The 20,693-nt window shown below is 33.3% G+C and overlaps 1 protein-coding gene across 2 annotated transcripts in view; it reads right to left on the reverse strand.

Moving 5' to 3' along the window:
- CCDC175 (coiled-coil domain containing 175) overlaps positions 1-20,693 on the reverse strand; it is a 113,818-nt gene that overhangs the window by 56,030 nt on the left and 37,095 nt on the right. For both annotated transcript variants that reach the window (XM_074290252.1, XM_074290253.1), the window contains exons 6-10: positions 14,271-14,393; positions 12,078-12,187; positions 3,814-3,895; positions 2,082-2,218; positions 726-836 (exon numbers count right to left, since the gene is read on the reverse strand). In XM_074290252.1, coding sequence (XP_074146353.1) covers positions 726-836; positions 2,082-2,218; positions 3,814-3,895; positions 12,078-12,187; positions 14,271-14,393 — 563 coding nt within the window. The remainder of the gene's footprint in view (positions 1-725; positions 837-2,081; positions 2,219-3,813; positions 3,896-12,077; positions 12,188-14,270; positions 14,394-20,693) is intronic.

The raw sequence follows: 20,693 nt of genomic DNA on the forward strand, positions 1-20,693 counted from the left end.
AGAAAAATTAAGCATACTTATAGAAAAAAAATGGATATTTAATTAGAGAACTCTATGCATTCTTTATTAAAAGACAAAAGTTGAGTAGAAACCTTAAAATATAAGCACAGGAAGAGATTATATAGGATTATACATCCATCAAAGACAATTCAGAAAGATTCATGATAAAAATTGTTATCCACTTCCAGAGAGAGAACTGGTGAACTCAGTGCAAATTGATTTATAATGTTCTTACTTTATTTTTCATGCTTTTCTTTGACATGGTTAATATGGAAATATGTTTTGCATGATTTATATATAGAAAGGATATCATATTAGTTGCCTTCTTGGTAGGTGGGGTAAGGGCTACAGTGAGAGAATTTGGAACACTTATGTTTTTAATGTTAAAAATAAACAAACTTTAACCAAAAAAAAAAAAAAAAAAAAAAAAAAAAGACTTAGATTAAGGATAAGCAGTCAGTACTGTTGTACTGAACCTCCAGAGTCTTCTAGCTAGTTGACAAGGGGGTAGGGTGAGCAGGAAATATCTACTAGAACTTATCTGTGAAATGGGGACAATAATAGCAGCTATCTTCTAAGGTAACTGAGATAATAAGTGTAAAGCAATTAGCACAGAATTTGACACAATAGTTACTATTTAAAAGTTATCTATTAAAATTATCCATTTAAAAATGAACAAGGTAAACAAAGTCACCACAATTCATAAAGTTTAAAAGATTACATACCGATAAAGGTGCCTGAGATTTTCTATTGCTTCTTCTAGGGCTTTGGTATCCATTAGTTTTTTGCTTAAGAGAGCTTTTTTCTCAGCGATAAGTTCTTCTATTTTGCTCACTCTAATAAGTTTAAAAAAAAACACAACTGCATTTTAGTGAGTTAAACTTCTCAAAAGGAAGAAAGTTTTCATAACCAAGTAAGATCCCCCAAAATGTAAAATATTTGGCAATTCATGGTATTTAACAAAATGAATGAAAACAGCAAACCAGAAAGCCTTTCTAACCCTTTACTGTTTCTTCCATGAAAGAGTAGAATTTTCAATAAATTCTTTGGATATTCCAAATCACAGAAAGAATAAAGCAAAAGATAATAATTGCTATTGCTTTTGTATTTCTGGGTTAATTGTATAAGTTCTTATTCACTTTAAAAGCTTTCACTGAGAAAGCTTTGTAAAACTGGACTTTTCCCATTTTGACTAGCTTTTCTTTACTCAGATCAGGGAAACTGGCAAATTATATTTTATAATTTATCATAAATTATAAACACTATAAACTTTTTATAAATTAAAAACACTAAATTTGTAATGTTAAATACAGTGTCCCCCTCTTTCCCTGGGTTTATGTGTATGTAGATTTTCTTACTCTCCATCTCACAAATGGTAAAAGTAATTTCATAGAGGTCAGGTAGAGCTGAGAATGCTACTTCATTTTAAGCCAATCAAGTCACCCTATAAAACTTTTCTGATTTTTCTTTATAACTGCCAAATCATTTATCTTCCAAGCATGTGACCTGAGCTATTCTTGATCTACATAATACCAATTTCAAATGGTGACAAATTTATTAAGTTTTTAAATACTTGGTTCTGGCTTCAAGGGGCATCTGTTCCGGAAGATTTGTTTTTTTTCTGTGTATTTTAGAAATAAAATAGTGTTGCCAGTCCTAAAGATGGTTGACATTCATATATATATACATGTATGTATTTTATATAATCTATATATGTTTATATATTTTTATATAATCTATATATATTATATTATATATAGTATGTATTTTATATAATCTATATGTATTTATATATTTTTATATAATCTATCTATCTATCTATCTATATAAGCCTTGCACTGTATACACACAATATAAAGGCAGCTAGACTTGGGACATGAACATATTAATGAAGCTAACAACCTAACATTTCATAGCTTTATTGAAAACTTATAGGTGAAATCTGGAATAGATTTAAAGAATCACCAATATGAATCTCAGACAAAGTATACAGTTGCTGACAACTTAAGCCTTAATGAATTCTCACCACTTGGTGGCAGCAAAATGAAACAGCGGATTATAAATTATAAATTAAAACATACAAGTCTTTATAGTGTAGCTCTGATAAATTATATTCTTCTTCTTCTTGTAGAGCAGTTTTAAGCTGTTCATTAAGAATTTTATTTTTTCCTCTAAGATCAGTATTTCGTGCCTTTATTTTTGAGAATTTATCTTTAGTCTGGAGAGAAACAAAATTAACAGAGTAAGAGATCACGCCCTTATTTTCTCCTTTTTTATCATTCCATACTTGAATCTTTCCACTTTCCTTCCTTCCCTTTTCCCTCTTCTCTGCCTGTCTCTTGTCTCTATCTATATATCCATTTCCTTCCCTCCTTCCTTTCCCTTTTTTCCTTTCCTTCTTTTCCTTCCCTCCCTCTCTCCCTCCTTCCCTTGCTCCTTTCCTTCCTTCCTTTCTTCTTTCCTTCCTTTCTCCCTCCCTTCCTTTCTCCCTCCCTCCCTCCCTCTCTTCCTCCCTTCCACTCTTCCCTTTCTTAAATAATAGTTGTATAAATGCTTAGTTTCTTCCTCTCTGTATTCAATGCTTATCATAGTGTCTGAAACACAGAACTGCTTGTTGACTTGATTATGATTTCATTTTTAAGCACTGATACAGAAAAGAAAGTTTTTCTTGACTTTGCTATGTCCAAATTCACTTTGAGACTTGAGGTATTTTTAGGATCCTTATCATAAATTAGAAATTATACCAATATTGCTATGTCACCATGTCACCTAATATAAATATATATGATTGAAGAGTCACAACAATAGTATCAAGAAATGAAGAGCTGAATTAAAACCCTAAAAGCCCTTTGCATCAGAGAAAAGGACAAATAATTAACAGCTTTCAAAGATATGGCCAATTAAGTGTCTCACAGATGCACGAGCATTGGTTGATATCTACCCAATCAATCATTTTAAGGTTTATGGCACTTTGGAAGTGATTATTTCTTTTGACACTCACAACAACCCTGTGAGAGAAGAAATTGAAATGTGTAAAATTGAAGCAACTTGCCTATTTAAGGATTGAGGTAGAATTTAACAAAAATCATCCTGACTTCAAATCTAGATCCCTTTTCACATCTGTGTACTTACTCTTCAAAGTGCTTGATTCATTGCCCTTTTACCCAAACATTATAAATATCATTACTTTCATTTTATGGATGAAGAACTTGAGATGGAAAGGTAAAGTCACATGGTTTCTTGGAACCAGAATGGTGACTTTGAGCATGTTCCACAGGAAGTAGGGGTGGCTATCACTCCATCTATTATATTTCTTTTTAACAGATATAGAAACAGTCTAAGTCTTTTCCTTCTTTCCATGGGAATAGGGGTAGAATGGAGAGAATGTATGTATTTCTTGCCTTTCTCCAGTAACATCAATTGACTTCCATGGTATCCTATCCTCAATACACTCAGCAAGGAAAGAACCATGAAGAAGCAGTTTGAAAATTTCTATACACTTTGTTTCCAAAGCTTACAAAGTGAAATAAATTTAGCTTCATGGAAATTTCTCAGAAAAATATAATTTATTCTCACATATGGAGAGTTCTACTCATTCATATTTAACATATTTTGGGGGGATTAAGATTTAAGTTTTTTTTTCCCAAATTGTGATTGCTCATGACTTTTATTAGTTAGCAAAAATTCAAATGTCCTTTATTTTAAAGTGTCACAAAATATACATCAATTTTGATCAGTTTTTTATATGCTTTACTATTAAATGTTTAAAAATAAAATCAATTTCCTAAGGGAGAATGCTGTTGTTCTTCTCACCTGTCTTATCTTACTAATCAAGTCTGCTTGTTTCGTTTTAGATGATTCTATCAGATCCACAAGGGCATTGTCATATTCAATCCTAGAAATAAAATGGCCCAAAATATATGAATAATATGACAAAATATTTTAAAGGAGAACAACTTGCACACCTAAACATGAACATATATGACTTCATAACCATTTATTTATATTCTCTCTCTTTTTTTTTTTTTTTTTTTTTTTACGCTGGGGTTAAGTGACTTGCCCAGCTAAGAAGTGTTAAGTGTCCGAGACCAGATTTGAACTCGATTCCTCCTGAATTCAGGGCTGGTGCTCTATCCACTGCGCCACCTAGCTGCCCCCTATTTATATTCTCAATAGATAAAGATCAAGAATAGGTAATACATATCAATCTCAAGTATTATTTTTAGCTGTTCACTGAATATTGGCATCAATTAAGAGGTATAAAATAAGTGGATATATGAATGTCAACAGGGGTCCACCAGTATCTTAGAAGATGACCTGCAAAAGATCAAAATAAAAGAATTTATAATAAATCATGAGATTCTACAAATGCTTGCATTCAGAAATAACGTTAATTATAACTAATTCAGGCATACTGGAAATTCATCTCAGTGAAATTCAGAGTAATGGGAAATTAGTCTATCCATTCACACTAGAAAAATAAAGTGAATGAAAAAGAAATATTGTTAAGACTATGACATAGTTTCTGGTTGAGCAATTTTTAGTTTACCAACAAGCATATATTGGACATTTGCAGCAGATGAATAAGAGTTTTGGCTTGAAATTAAATAAGGGGGAAAGATTGGCCTGGATAACAATTGGGAGATAATATGGTATTTTCAACATTTCCACATTGTATATAGTGTCAATGGTTTATGCTTCTCACAATAATATTCTTCTGGTGAGAATATACATATTTATAAATCACACAACACCACAATTCAGAGGAATTAAAATGGCAAATTATCTACAGAATCATAGATAGATACACAGTGGGTTTAGGCAGTATATAACATGTTACCAATAAGAGCATAAAAATGTTATGAAAATTCTTACAACCAGAATAAGAGACAGATTGGACTGCAATAGTAATGATATCAAAAATGGTACATTGGGACATCCGAAGTAATAAAAGAACAAAAGAGAGGACTCCAATGTGGACAGTGCTTTCTCTACTAAATTCAAATTATATATGTGTGTATACACATAGATATGTATATATGTATAGACATTGACATATACATATCTGTGTGTATATAGTTATACTTAGAATAGGTAATGAGGAAACCAAATTATCACTCTTTGCAGATGATATGATGGTACACTTAGAAAACCCCAGAGAATCAACTAAAAAGCTATGAGAAACAAACCACAATTTTAGCAAAGTTGCAGGATACAAAATAAATTCACATAAATCATCAGAATTCTTATACATTACTAACAAAATCTAACAGCAAGAGATACAAAGAGAAATTCCATTTAAAATAACTGTTGATAATATAAAATATTTGGGAATTTATCTGCCAAGGGAAAGTCAGGAACTATATAAGCAAAACTACAAAACACTTTCCACACAAATAAAGTCAGATCTAAGCAATTGAAAAAAATATCTAGTGCTTATGGATAGGTCAAGTGAATATAATAAAGATGACAATACTTCCTAAACCAATGTATTTATTTAGTGCTATACCAATCAAACTTGCAAAAAACTATTTTACCAACCTAGAAAAAAAAAACAACAAAATTCATCTGGAAGAACAAAAGGGCAAGAATTTCAAAGGAATTAATGAAGAGAAAGAAAATGAAGGTGGCCTAGCTGTACCAGAACTAAAGCTACATTATAAAGCAATGGTCATCATTTGGTACTGACTGAGAAATAGAATAGTTGATCAGTGGAATAGGTTAGGTTCACAGAAAAAAATAACCAATAACTATAACAGTAGTAGTATTTGACAAAACCAACGGCCCCACCTTTTGGGGTAAGAATTCACTATTTAACAAAAACTTCTGGGAAAATTGAAAACTGGTATGGCAGAAAGTAGGCATAGACCCACACCTAAAACAGTATACCAAGATAAGGTAAAAATGGGTTCATGATCTAGATATAAAGAATGATATTATAAACAAATTAGCAGAACATAGGACAGTTTACTTCTCAGATTTGTGGAGGAGGAAGGAATTTGTGACTAAAGAAGAACTAGAGATCATTATTGATCATAAAAGAGATGATTTTAATTATATTAAGTTAAAGAGTTTTTGTACAAACAAAACTAATGCAGACAAGATTAGAAGAGAAGGTGGGAAAACATTTTTAACATCAAAAGATTCTGATAAAAGCCTCATTTCTAAAATATATAGAGAATTGACTCAAATTTACAGTAGTTCAAGCCATTCTCCAATTGATAAATGGTCAAAGGCAAAGAGACAATTTTCAGAAGAAGAAAGTGAAAGTATTTGTAGCCACATGAAAAATTGTTCCAAATCACTATTGATCAGAGAAATGTAAATTAAGACAATGCAGAGATACCATTATATACCTGTCAGATTGGCTAAGATGACAGGAAAAGATAATGATGAATGTTGGAGAGGATGTGGGAAAACTGAGACACTGAAACTTTGTTGGTGGAACTGTGAATGGATCCAACCATTCTGGAGAGCAGTTTGGAACTATGCTTAAAACGTTATCAAACTGTGCATACCCTTTGATCTAGCAGTGTTTCTACTGGAAATATAGGACAAAGAGATCTTGAAGGAGGGAAATGGACCCACATATGCAAAAATGTTTGTAGCAGCCCTCTTTGTAAAGGCAACAAATTGGAAAGTGAGTGGATGCCCATCAATTGGAGAATGGCTGAATAAATTATGGTATATGAATGCTATGGAATACTTTCTTCTGTAAGAAAAGACCATCAGGATGATTTCAGAGAGGCTTGGAGAGACCTACATGAACTGATGCTAAATGAAATGAGCAGAACCAGGAGATCATTACACATGGCAATAACAAGACTATATGATGGTTGATTCTGATGAACATGGACGGCTCTCATCAACAACGAGATGATTCAAACCAATTCCACTTATTCAGTGATGAAGAGAGCCATCTACAAGAGAGGACTGTGGTAACTGGGTGTGGAATACAACATAGCATTCTCATTCCTTCTGTTATTATTTGTTTTCTTTCTCAGTTTTTCTTTTTCTTCCTTCTTGATCTGATATTTCTTGTGCAGCAAGATAACTATGTAAACATATACATATTTATATGTATACACAAATATACATATATTGGATCTAACATGTATTTCAACATATTTAACATGTATTGGACTACCTGCTGACTAGGGGAGGGAGTAGGGGGGAGGAGAAAATTTGGGACAAAAGGTTTTACAAGGGTCAATGTTGGAAAAATTACCCATGATATGCTGTGTAAATAAACAGCTTTAATAAAAATTTAAAAAAAAAAGATGTATGGGAAAACTTCAGGGCTTAGCCTTGAGCATGATTCTTTTTTCTTCTCATACTGATTTGCTGGTCTCATTAGTTCCCCTAGATTCAATTAGCATCTTTATGCCAATGATTCACAAGTCCACATACCCACATTTATACTCTGCTTTAAATGTGTTTCCTGTAAACAACATATTGTAGGATTCTGGCTTTTGATCCAGTCTGCTCTCCACCTCCACTTTGTGGGAGAGTTCACCCCATTCATATTTATGCTTAAAACTATTAATTCTGTAATTCTTGCCATCTTATTAACCCCAAATTATACTTCTCTTCCCTTTTCCTTTTTCCCTCCTCCCAGTATTACTTATGAGTATTACTTGCCTCAAGCAGACCTGCCTTTTAGAGTCCCTCTCCCTTTCTTACACCTTTCCCCCTTTTTTCCCTTTTGGTTTTCCCTTCTATTTAGCCTACCCCTTCCTTTTCCCTTTTCCCCTCCCCACTTTTCTATAAGGTGAAAGAAGGTTCTCAGTGAAACCAAATATAACTAATATTCTTACTTTGAGCCAAATCTGATGAGAGTAAGATTCACACAATGTTCATTTCCCTCCCTTTCTCTCTCAATTATAGGTTTCCTTTGCCTCTTCCTGAAATGTAATTTCTCTCATTTTACCTCCACTTTCCCCTTTTTCCAATAAAATCCCCTTTCTACCTCTATTTTCTTTTTTATATTATAACAGTAAGATCAAATAATACATGTACTCTTTATGTATACCCATAATAGAAATACAGTTCTCAAGGAGTTCTTTTCTTTTTACCTTTTTATGCTTCTCTTGAGTTCTGTATTTGGGGGTCAATTTTTTTTGTTCAGCTCTCTTCTTTTCATCAGATATATATGGAATTTATCTCTTTTATTTAATGTCCATCTTCTTCCCTAAAACAAAATGTTCAGTTTAGCAGGGTAATTTATTCTTGGCTGCATTCCACGTTTCTTTGCTTTTTGGAATATCAGATTCCAAGCCCTTCGATCCTGTAAGGTGGAAGCTGCTAGATCCTGGGTAATCCTTATTGTGGCGCCTCAGTATTTGAATTGTTTCTTTCTGGTTGCTTGTAATATTTTTTCTTTGGTTCAATAGTTCTGAAATTTAGCCACAATGTTCCTTGGAGTTTTAATTTTGGGGTCTCTTTCAGGAGGTGTTTGGTGAATTCTTTCAATGGCTATTTTACCTTCTGATACTATGACATCTGAGCAGTTCTTTTTGATGATTTCCTGAAAAATAGTGTCTAGGCTCTTTTTTCATCATGGTTTTCAGGGAGTCCAATAATCCTTAGAATGTCTTTCTTAGATCTATTTTCCAGGTCAGTTGTTTTCCCAATTAGGTATTTTAAATTTTTTTAAAATTTTTTTTCCACTTTTTTGGTTTTGCTTGACTGATTCTTGTTATTTTATTGAGTCATTCATTTCTATTTATTTAGTTCTGATTTTTAGTGAATTATTTTCTTCATTTACTTTTTTTTTGTATATGTCCAATTGAATTTTTAAATGAATTGTTTTGTTCTATGACATTTTTTCCTTTTCATAAATTCTGTTTTTTAAAGACTTATTTTCTTGTTCCATTTCACAAATTCTGTTTTTCTGGGAGTTTTCTTTTTCCATTTTGCCAAATCATCTTTTAATGAGTTATATACTTTTTCCATTTCACTAAGTCTATTTTGTGTTGCTTTTTCCAAACCCTCTTGCAAAGTTTTCATTTCCTTTCCCCATTTTTCTTCCAACTCTAATTTAAGAGCCTTTTAAATTTCTTCTAGGAGAGCCTTGTGTGATGGGACCAATTTATATCACCTTTGGGGGCTTCATCTGGATATGATCTGCTTTTCATCTTCTCAGGGTTTGAAATTTGTTCTTCTCTTTCACCATAAAAACTATCTATGGGTTAAAGTCCTTTTTGCTTTTTTATTCATTTTTTTTAAAGTTGAGATCTCTTTTTAGGGTAAGGGAGGTTGTCCAGGCTTCCTCTACAAGTGGCAGTACCTGTGTTGGGTCAGTGATGGCTGTCCTGAGTCAGTGTTTACTGACTTCTGGTGCTGGGTGGGCATAGCCAAGTCCTGTGAGATTCTGGCATGTGGGGATTCACTATTTACTTTTTGTGTTTGTGAATGTTTTATAAGTTCTCTGGTGATCTACTGGCTTGCAACCAGGGCAGAGTAGTCAACACTGCTGTAGATTCCTCCCTATAGATTCTCCACTGTGCGGAGCTTCCACTGCCCTCTGCACAGCCTGCACTGGCATCTGTGTTTGGCCTGCCTCTCTCTGTGTCCAATTAAAATAGACCATTTTTGGTGGTCCTCAAAATTATCTTCTGCTGGTAATTTGTTGCACTCCCAATATTTGTGGATTCTGCCAGTCCAGGGTTAATTCAGAGGCTGGATTTGCTAATTAGTGTGAGGAATGTAGGAGAAGTTCAGAAAGATGCATGTGTCCACTCCACCATCTTGGCTCTGCTCCCCTAGATACCATTTTCTGGCAGAAGGACCATCTGATTAAGGTGACTTTGGCAAGAATATTGCTACAAATAACTGAGAGACTGCTTCGTGACTTTCATAGGACAACCAATTTCCTTTTTCTTAGGAAAGAGAAAGAATTGAGGCATCATTGATCTCTTGGGATATAACCTCTTCTTTCTATATAACCTAGAAGATTTCAGTTAGCTTTTGTGTGAGCAGTGTATAAGCAGAGTGTATGTACATCTCTGCTGGAATAAAATTAGTATCAGGTTCTTTGCCACAAAAGAGGAGCTTAATGGCATTCAAAACTACTTCAGCTGAACATATGGCTAAAGAGGATTGACTTTAACCTGAGGCAAATGGTCAATGGCTTCATCATTGGTTGACAGTCTGTTTGGAATATTATGAAAATATTCAGTCCATATGTCTAGGATCATATCTTTTTCATTAATCAATGTGGCTCCATCAACACTGAATAATTGAGATGCACCATAGGTTTTTGGCCTATAAATAACCTTCAGGGAATTATGGAAGTGCTTTGGATTATTATTATTAGTATAAAACTGAATTCCATCTGCTTTTTTTACTGAACCAATAATCCTGTATTCCTCTAAACTTTACTTGTAACTTAATTATTACTGAAATTAAATGCTGCCTTTTTAGACATAGACAAATCATCTTCCCAGTAAACTCTACATGAATGTTGAAAATTATTTATGAATATGTTTTCAAAATAAAAAGCTTTAATAAAAAACCAAAGACAGAAGGAGCAGCTATATATTAACAAAAAAAAATTAGCTATGGGTCTTGGACAAGTATTTGCTGCACAAATACATCAAAGTCCCTGAGATTCATGTGAGGCAAGACCTGGGTTATCTTCCAATTTAATCTTTGCCTCTTTGGCAATAGGGTTATGATTCTTTGAGTATGTGTGTAGGAACAAATTACAACAATATAGTTGAAGGAGCAAGAGGGAAAAAAAGTGAGGGCAATCTATCAGCACATATTCCAAGCATCTGTTCTCTTCCAAAGCTGTAATCTTCAATTTCTTCTTACAAAGATCATTAAACAAGAAGTTTTATAATATCATGTTTGAATTTCAACAAAAGAATAAACTGAGGCAGCTCGCTGAACAAGATTTATTTTATTAGCAGGGGCATGCAACGTGTCAATACATGGGTTAATCAATAGACTGCATCCCTTAATGCCAAAGATTATGAGCAAAAAAAGTTTCCATTATTTAGGTTTTGGAGAATACAGAAGAAAGATCAAAACAGATATCATGGGATTATGGGCAATGCAATTAGTTATAGAGCTGATGCACAGGGAATGACATGATTGATTGGAAATTCAGTAATGGGGGCTAGCAGTTATCTTTCTTCTTCCTTTATAAGACTAAGAAGTGCTCATTGTCTGAGCTCAAAATAGTAGCCTAGACTTTGGGGTGTAAAAATATCAAGCCCAAATTTCCTTTGTGTTCACGTTCATTCTTCAAAGTCAGTTAAATTCCTTGAGGCAGGAGAGCTAGATTTTTTTTTTATTTTAAAAATTATTTAAGCTTTTTATTTTCAAAACATATGCATGGATAATTTTTCAACATTGCCACTTGCAAATATCTTGTGTTCCAAATCTCCTCCCCCTTCTCCTCACCTCTCCCCTTGATGATAAGAAATCTAACATATGTTAAACATGTGCAATTCTTCTATACATGTTTCTACAATTATCATGCTGCACAGATCAAAAAGAAAAAAAAAAAAAAAGAAAGAAAACAAAATGCAAGCAAACCACAACACAAAGAGTAAAAATACTATGTTGTGAACCACACACAGTTCTCACAGTCCTCTCTCTGGGTATAGGTGGCTTTCTTCATCACAAGATCATTGGAACTGGCCTCAATCATCTCATTGTTGAGAAAAGCTACAACCATCAGAATTGATCATCTTATAATCTTTTGCTGTGTACAATGATCTCATGGTTCTGCTCATTTCACTTAGCATCAGTTCATGTAAGTCTCTCCAAATCTCTCTGAAATCGAGAGCTGGATTTTTAAAATTAATCCATTACAAGTCAGCTGAACTCTGAACTATATTCAAAGACAAAGAACCATGACTTAAACACTTAAAAGAAAAAAGCAGTAACAGGACAAATTCAATTACTTGTCAATGGGATTAATAAAAATGATATAAAATTTATGATACTATATGTTATAACAAATAGCAATTATTATTAAATGTATTCTGTCTTATAAAATGTTTTCAATTACTTTAAAAAATGTGACCATCTACAAACACATGAACCAAAAGACAACATGATACCTCTTAGTCACCAGTTGGTCTGGCTGTTTTAATTGCACTTGCAACTCATTTTGCAAGCTTTTCAGTCCCTCTTCTAGCTCTTCCCGTGCCATATTTTGTTCATTTATTGCCTATTAAAAATGAAATTATTTGATATGCAACAAGAATGCTAGGATTCATTTTGATGCTTCAGTTCTACGGAATGGGGATGGAACATTCTCCTTACTGCTCTGATTAAAGAGAATACTTCGAAGGGTGAATGCTCTTTGAATGGTACTGAGGGAACTGTAATCTTTTATGCTCCTTATTTCCAACAAGCACAGATAATTTTGCTCCAAGAACACCAGGAGAAACTGTCATTGTTTTTAATGAATTCTACATGGCTTCCATTAATGACAAAAAACAAACAAATAAATGAAGAACCTGATAAAATAGTTTTGTTCTTTTCAAACTCAGACGCTTTGAAACTAAGAAGATTTGAATCCTGCTAAAATATCACTTGGGAATTTGAAAGAATGAACAGGCTCATTATGCACTCACTTTACTGTCACAAAGTTTATCTCCCTTACCTAGTCTTACTTAGTAGATTTTGAAGAAGTAGAAAACAGTTTAAGCTAAGTGACTTGTGAAGTCTAGTTTGAACCTCCAACATTCTTTTGAACTTATGGGTTTGGGGAATAAGTTCTACTTCTACATGATCCCATCCTACCCCATCCTGTGGAACTGACCAAGAAATCAAAGGTATTAAGTTGTAGATATTGCTACCATATAATTAAAATTCTACATGAAAATCTGAAGCTACCTGACCTTATAATTTTTTGAGGTTGCTACATCTGTCAGTGCCATCCATTCCTTATCCTATAACTAATCTCTCAACATTCATCCTTCTGTTGCTGAGCCCCCTACTCTCATAGCTATATTTACTCCAATTAATTTTATCCCCTCCCAAAATCACTATCTTCCTTTGGCTACCAATTTCATAATTCCATTAATACCTTTGTTTCCATTATTAATAAAAACTATATTTTCATCCTAATTCCCTTATATCCTTGCATGAAATGAAAACTGGATTTCTCCTAAGGATTTCACAAAAGTAGTGGCCTTTTCCAGTACTGACCATTTCTTTTTTTCTTTCTCCCAACTTCAAATGTCTTAGAGAAGGAAATATACTTAATGCTTCTCACTAATACCACATCAAGATTCTCATTTTGCTCTTATAACTCAATAACTTTTCTTCCTTTGAAGTCTACATCACCCCTGTCTAGTGGACATTTCAAACTTGTAGTCACCTAAGCACCTCTACCTCAACATCCCATAAACATTCCCCTCTCAAATCCTACTCCTATTCTGAATTTTCCTGTGAAGGGATCAATATATTTCCAGGCATTTAGGAGTCATAAACATCTGTATTTGAATCCTACCTCCAATGGCTAATAGTCTGACAATGAGTAAGTCAATTCATCTTTGTGTGCCTGAATTTCCTCATTTGTAAAATGGGAATAAGAATATCTCTTAGGATTGTGAGGTTCAAATGAAATAAAGTATTCACTAAGCCTGAAAAATTCTAAAGTTTTTTGATATTTTAAGTGAACATTTCCCATTTACTGATTGAATAAACTCATTTTTCTCAGATAAAGCAAAGTAAACTAGCCTAGCTTCTCTTCATTTTTTCCATAAATTAAGCATTATTGAATAGAAATGAATGCTTATGATTACTATGTAATTTTAAAGTGAAGCAATACCAATAAAATGTGATCTACTTTAAAGAACTTAGTCATTTTGTATGAATTCAAAAATATATGCCAATATGCCATAGTGATTTTCTCCAGTCTTATTATCATCATAAGTAATTGGCTTTTTTTTTTTCCTGAGGCAATTGGGGTCTAAATGACTTGTCCAGGGTCATACAGCTAGGACCTGTTAAGTGTCTGAGACCAGATTTGAACTCAGATCCTCCTGACTTCAGGGCTGGTGCTCTACAGTAATTGGCTTTTAAAGCTCATAATATCTCTTTCATCCAAGACATGATGATATGTGAAGATTACATATACATGTTATAATTTTTTAAATATACCATCAAAAATAGTAAGGCACCAATCCACTCCCAAGAATTATATGGCATAAAATTCAAGTTTTCAAACCTGTTAACTTAAATTTTAAAGAACTGACACTTTAAAAAAAATTCAATATATCAGTAATCTATTTTATTTTTACCCCTCTTCTGCGCTTGAATTCCTCCTTTATTTTTGCTATTTCAGTTACCATCTGGGACAATTGTCTCTTCTTTTGAAGAGTGAACTTAAGTTCATCATCTTTTTGTTGTTTAATATCAGCAATCTATATTAACAAACATAGTAAACTTTTTTAAGACAAACTATAATGTATTGTTGAATAAAATATTTTTGATATTTGTCTTTAAATTTTCTTTAGATCAAATTACTATTTTGGGGGGGTAGCATTTGAGGGAAAATATATGCATAGGAAAAAAAAACCTTAACTTTTCAAATGCTGTGAAGAAACTATTTCTCTGTTTAGAATGAAAAACTTCATTAGAGAATTTTTGGAAATATTTCTTTATTCAGTTGGTTAAAATAGTATTGAGTAGATTAATATCACAGACTACCATAACTCACATCACATTAATTTTTAAAAATTATTATTTCATTAAATATTTCCCAATTATTGTTTTCTCAGTCATTGCAGTTGTGTCTAACTCTTCATCATCCCATTTGGAGTTTTCTTGGAAAAGATATTGGAATGATTTGCCATTTCCTTCCCTAGATCATCTTATAGATGAGGAAACTAAGACAAAAAGGATTAAGTGACTTTCCTAGGACCATAGAGCTAGGAAGTGTCTAGGATCAGACTTGAACAAAGAATGATGGATCTTCCTAGCTCCAGGCCCAGCATTCTTTCAATTGAGCCACTTACCAACCCCATTTCCTAGTTATATATAATTTATTTTACATTTTGCCTCAATTACATATAAAAATTTTTAACAATCATTTTTTAAAGATTTGTATTCCAAATTCTTTCTTTTTCCATTACTTGGGAAGGTAAGGAATTTAATATTGATTACACCTGTGAGTCATCAAAACATATTTTCATATTGTCTTTGTTGTAAAACAAAATAAAACAATAAAAATTAAGAAAGTTTTAAAAATTATGCTTCAGTCTTCATTCAGAATTTATCAATTCTCTGTAGGTGCACAGTATTTTTCATCATGAGTCCTTTGGAATTGTCTTCCCTCATTATATTAGTAAGAGTAATCAAATCTTTTAATACTATTACTACTATGTACAGGGATCTTCTGGTTCTTCTCATTTCACATTGCCTCAGTTCATGGGTCTTGCTATGTCTTTTGAAACCACTCCTTTCATCAATTTTTATAATACAGTGGTACTTCATCTTAGTCATATGCCATGACTTGTTCAGCCATTTTCCAACTGATGAGCATCCCATCAATTTCTAACTCTGTATCACTATAAAAAAAGTTGCTATAGGTTTTTTTTAAACACACAGGTACTTTTCCTCTTTTTTTGAACTCTTTGGAAAAGAGATCCAGGATTGGCATTGCTTGGACAAAGGATATATAGAGTTTTATAGCCCTTTAGGCACAGGTCCAAATTGTTCTTCAGAACCAAGTCAGTACTTTACCAGGAGATGTCCCTCAGATGAGTGATTTTTTTTTCATCCTTTTGATCCAGCAGTGGACTGTGGGAACTGAATATGGATCACAAGATAGCATTTTCACTCCTTTTGTTGTTGTTTGCTTGCATTTTATTTTTTGAATTTTTTTTCCTTTTTGATTTGATTTGATTTTTCTTATGCAGCAAAATAACTATATAAACATGCACACATATATTGGATTTAACATATTTTTATCCTATATATATTAGATTATTTGCAGTCTAGGGGAGGAGGTGGGGAGAAGAGGGGGGGAAATTGGAGCACAAGATTTTGTAAGAGTCAATGTTGAAAAATTACCCATGTTTTGAAAATAAAAACTTGAATAAAAAATAAAATTTTCATATAACCATGTATAATTGATTTCTTCTTCTGAAAATTGTATTGACTTACAGATTCTCTCTCTCTCTTTCTCTCTCTCTCTCTCTCTCTCTCTCTCTCTCTCTCTCTCTCTCTCTCTCTCTCTCTTTCTCTCTCATTTTCAAAAGCCTATTTTGATTCTAACCCCTGCTTCCCTTAATCTTCTCTTCCTTTTATGATTTCCCCTATTGCTCTTCTGTCCCTTCCCTCCTATTTCCCTATTGAGTAAGTTACATTTCTACACAAAACTCTATGTATTCCATCTTTGAATCAATTCTTATGAGAATGAAGTACAAGCATTGCTCACCCCCCCCCTAAAATTATCTCCTTCATTGTAAAATCTTTTCCTTGCCTGTCTCTTTTATATAATAATTTTTTTTTCATTCTAACTTTCCCTTTACTCTTCTTTTAGTGCAAGTATCTTTCTTACTCCTTTTTTGGAGATTATTGCAACATAACCAATTTACATCCAAATTCTATCTATGGAAACTCATTTTTAACTATCTTAATAACTGTCTTAGGAGGTACATGCCATTTTCCTTATAATTTATTAACAACTTAATTTTATTGAGTCCCTCATGATTATTCTTTCACTTTTTAATACTTCACTTGAGTCTTGTGTTTGAATGTCAAAATTTTCATTTAACTCTTGTTTTTTCATCAGGAATGCTTAAAAGTCCTCCTTTTATCAAATCTTTATTTTTTTTTCCCTTGAAGACTTATACTCAGTTTTGCTGGATAGATTATTCTTGGTTTTAGTTCTAGCTTGTCTTCCAAAATATCATATTTTGAGCTTTTCCTTTTCATGGAATTTACTAAATCTTATGTTATCCTGACTATGGCTCCATATTTGAACTGCTTCTTTCTTGGTATTTGAAGTATTTTCTCTTTGACCTGGGAGCTTTGAGATTTGACTATAATATTCCTGGGAGTTTTTGCTTTAAGATATTTTGGGGAGGTGATTGGTGGCATCTTTCAATTTCTATGTTGTCTTATGAATCTAAGATATAAATTATCCAAGCATATTTTCTTGAATAATTTCTTGAATTATGGAGCCTAGACTAATTTTTTTTTGATTGTCACTCTCCCCCCCCCAATTATTTATTTATTATTTATTTTTTTGACAGTACATATGCATGGTTAATTTTTTACAACATTATCCCTTGTACTCCCTTCTGTGCCAAAATTTCCCCTTTTTCCCTCCACCCCCTACCCTAGATGGCAGGCATTCTCATACATGTTAAATATGTTATAGTATAGCCTAGATACAATACATGTGTGCAGAACCGGACTTTTTTGTTGTTGTTGTTGCACAGGAAGAATTAGATTCTGAAGGTAAAAATAACCTGGGAAGAGAAACAAAAATGCTAACAGTTTATACTCATTTCCCAGTGTTCCTTCTCTGGGTATAGATGATTCTGTCCATCATTGATCAATTGGAATTGGATTAGCTCTTCTCTATGTTGAAGATATCCACTTCCATCAGAATACATCATCATATAGTATTGTTGTTGAAGTGTATAATGATCTCCTGGTTCTGATCATTTCACTCAGCATCAGTTCATATAGGTCTCTCCAAGCCTCTCTGTTATTCATCCTGCTGGTCATTTCTTACAGAACAATAATATTCCATAACATTCATATACCATAGTTTACCCAACTATTCTCCAATTGATGGGCATCCATTCATTTTCCAGTTTCTGGCCACTACAAAAAGGGCTGCCACAAACATTTTGGCACATACAGGTCCCTTTCCCTTCTTTAGTATTTCTTTGGGATATAAGTAATAGCACTGCTGGATCAAAGGGTATGCACATTTTGATAACTTTTTGGGCATAATTCCAGATTGCTCTCCAGAATGGTTGGATTCCTTCACAACTCCACCAACAATGCATCAGTGTCCCAGTTTTTCCATATCCCCTCCAACATTCATCATTATTTGTTCTTGTCATCTTAGCCAATCTGACAGGTGTGTAATCATCTCAGAGTTGTCTTAATTTGCATTTCTCTGATCAGTAGTGATTTGGAACACTCTTTCATATGAGTGGAAATAATTTCAATTTCATCCTCTGTGAATTGTCTGTTCATATCCTTTGACCATTTATCAATTGGAGAATGGTTTGATTTCTTATAAATTAGAGTCAGTTCTCTATATATTTTGAAGATGAGGCCTTTATCAGAACCTTTAACTGTAAAAATGTTTTCCCAATTTGTTACTTCACTTCTAATCTTGTTTGCATTAGTTTTGTTTGTACAAAAGCTTTTTAATTTAAGGTAATCAAAATTTTCTATTTTATGATCAATAATGATCTCTAGTTCTCCTTTGGTCACAAATTCCTTCCTTCTCCACAAGTCTGAGAGGTAAACTATCCTATGTTCCTCTAATTATTTATGATCTCATTCTTTATGCCTAAATCATGGACCCATTTTGATCTTATCTTGGTATGTGGTGTTAAGTGTGGGTCCATTAGGCTATTTCTTTAATCAGGGTTTTCAGATAGTCCAAAATTATTTTCACAATTACTATTTTCAACTGTATTCCCCCTATTTATTCTGTTCTCTCTTTTTACACTGTCCCTCCTCAAAAGTGTTTTTCTTCCTATTACAGATCTAATATGTTCTTCCATCATCCTCCCTACTCCTTCTTGTATCCCCTTTCCATCCCAATTTTCTGCAAGATAGATTTCTATAGCCAATTGAGTATGTATGTCATTCCCTCTTTGAGACAATTCAGATGACAGTTAAGTTTCACTCACTCCCCTTCCCCTCCCCCACTTCTCCACCACTGTAAAAGCTTTTTCTTGCCTTTTTTATGGCAGTTAATTTGCACCATTCCACCTCTCCCTTTCCCTTTCTCCCAGTACATTCTTCTTTTATCACTTTTATTTTTTATATGTTATCCCTTCATATTCAAATTAGAACTATATCTTTTGTCTGTATCTAATGCCCTTTTAAATGCTCGAATAATGATAAAGTTCTTCTGAGTTACAAGTATCATTATTCCTATGTAGAAGTATAAACAATAACCTTAGTTAAGTTTACCCTTATTAAGTACCTTATAATTTCGTTTTCCTGATTGTCTCTTTATGCTTCTCCTGAGTCCTGTATTTCAAACTCATATTTTCTATTCAGTTCTGATCTTTTCATCATGAGTGCGTGACAGTCCTCTATTTCATTAAATATCCACTTTTCTTCTGAAGCATTATACTCAGTTTTGCTGGGTAGAAGAATCTTGGTAGAAATCCTACCTCCTTTGCTCTCTGGAATATCCTATTCCAAGCCCTTTGATCCTATAATGTTGAAGCTGCTAAATCTTGGGTTATCCTGACTGTGGCTTCATCATACTTGTTATTTCTTTCTGGATACTTGCACTATTTTCTCCTTGACCTGGGAGTTCTGAAATTTGGCTATAATATTCCTAGGAGTTTTCATCTTTCAGGAGGTAATTGGTGGTTTCTTTCAATTCCTATTTTACTCTCTGATTCTAGAATATCAGCACAGTTTTTCTTGGTAATTTTTTGAAAGATGATATTTAAGCTTTTTTGAATATGGTTTTCATTAATGCAATAATTTTTAAATTTTCTTTCCTGGATTCATTTTCCTGATGCATTGTTTTCCAGTGAAATATTTCACATTGTTTCATTTTTTGTTTTATTATTTATTTCTCCCAGAGTCATTACTTTTCATTTGCTCAATTATAATTTTTAAGGAATTATTTTCTTCAGTAAACTTTTATACCTCCCCCCCCCATTTTGGCCTTTTTAGGGAATTATTCTCCTCATTGACTTTTTGTACTTTCTTCTGTATTACTTTCATTTCTCTGCCCAATTTTTTCTATTACCTTTTGTACTTGATTTTCAAAATTCTTTTTGAGCTTTTCCATGATCTGAGATCAATTCTCATTTTTCTTAGAGGTTTTAAATGTCAGAGCTTTGATTTTGTTATCTTATTCTGAGTGTGTTTTGATCTTGTCACCATAGTAGCTTTCTATTGTCAGAATAATTTTATGTTGTTTGTTCATTTTCCCAGACTATTTATTACTTAATGTTTAACACTTTGTTAAGGAACAGCTCTGTTTCCAGGGTGGACGGTGCAATTTCTCAAGCTTCAAGGCTTTTGTGTAGTTGTCTTCAGAGATCCTTCTAGGGACTGTAAGTTTTCAGTTCTTTTAAGGTGGTATGATCCAAGGAAAAATGTGTTCACTACTCTCCTGGTTTGTGCTCTGTATCTGTGAGTAACCACAATTACTCTTTTATCCTATGAAACTGTGAGGAAGGTCCCTACTCCCTTGGGGCTACATGTCCTTGCTGTGCTAATGCTCCCCTCACTCTGGGACTGTGAACCAGGGCTGTGTCCAGATCTAAGTGTGGACAAAGCAACAGAGTCCTACCTCAATGCTAGCAAAGAGACTTCTATAATCTCCTTCTCACCAACTAGTTGACCTTTCCATACTATCTGGATTGAGACCTGCTGCTAATTTAGTGATTCCCAAGGTCTGCTCCTGGTTTTGCACAACCGTTTTCAGAGATAGTTCTTTGGGTTTGGAAGTGTGGGCTCCTTCCAAAGTTTTGTGATCTAGGGAGAGATGT

This window comes from Sminthopsis crassicaudata, chromosome 2 (assembly GCF_048593235.1).
Source record: "Sminthopsis crassicaudata isolate SCR6 chromosome 2, ASM4859323v1, whole genome shotgun sequence".
In the NCBI taxonomy this organism is placed as follows: Eukaryota; Metazoa; Chordata; class Mammalia; order Dasyuromorphia; family Dasyuridae; genus Sminthopsis; species Sminthopsis crassicaudata.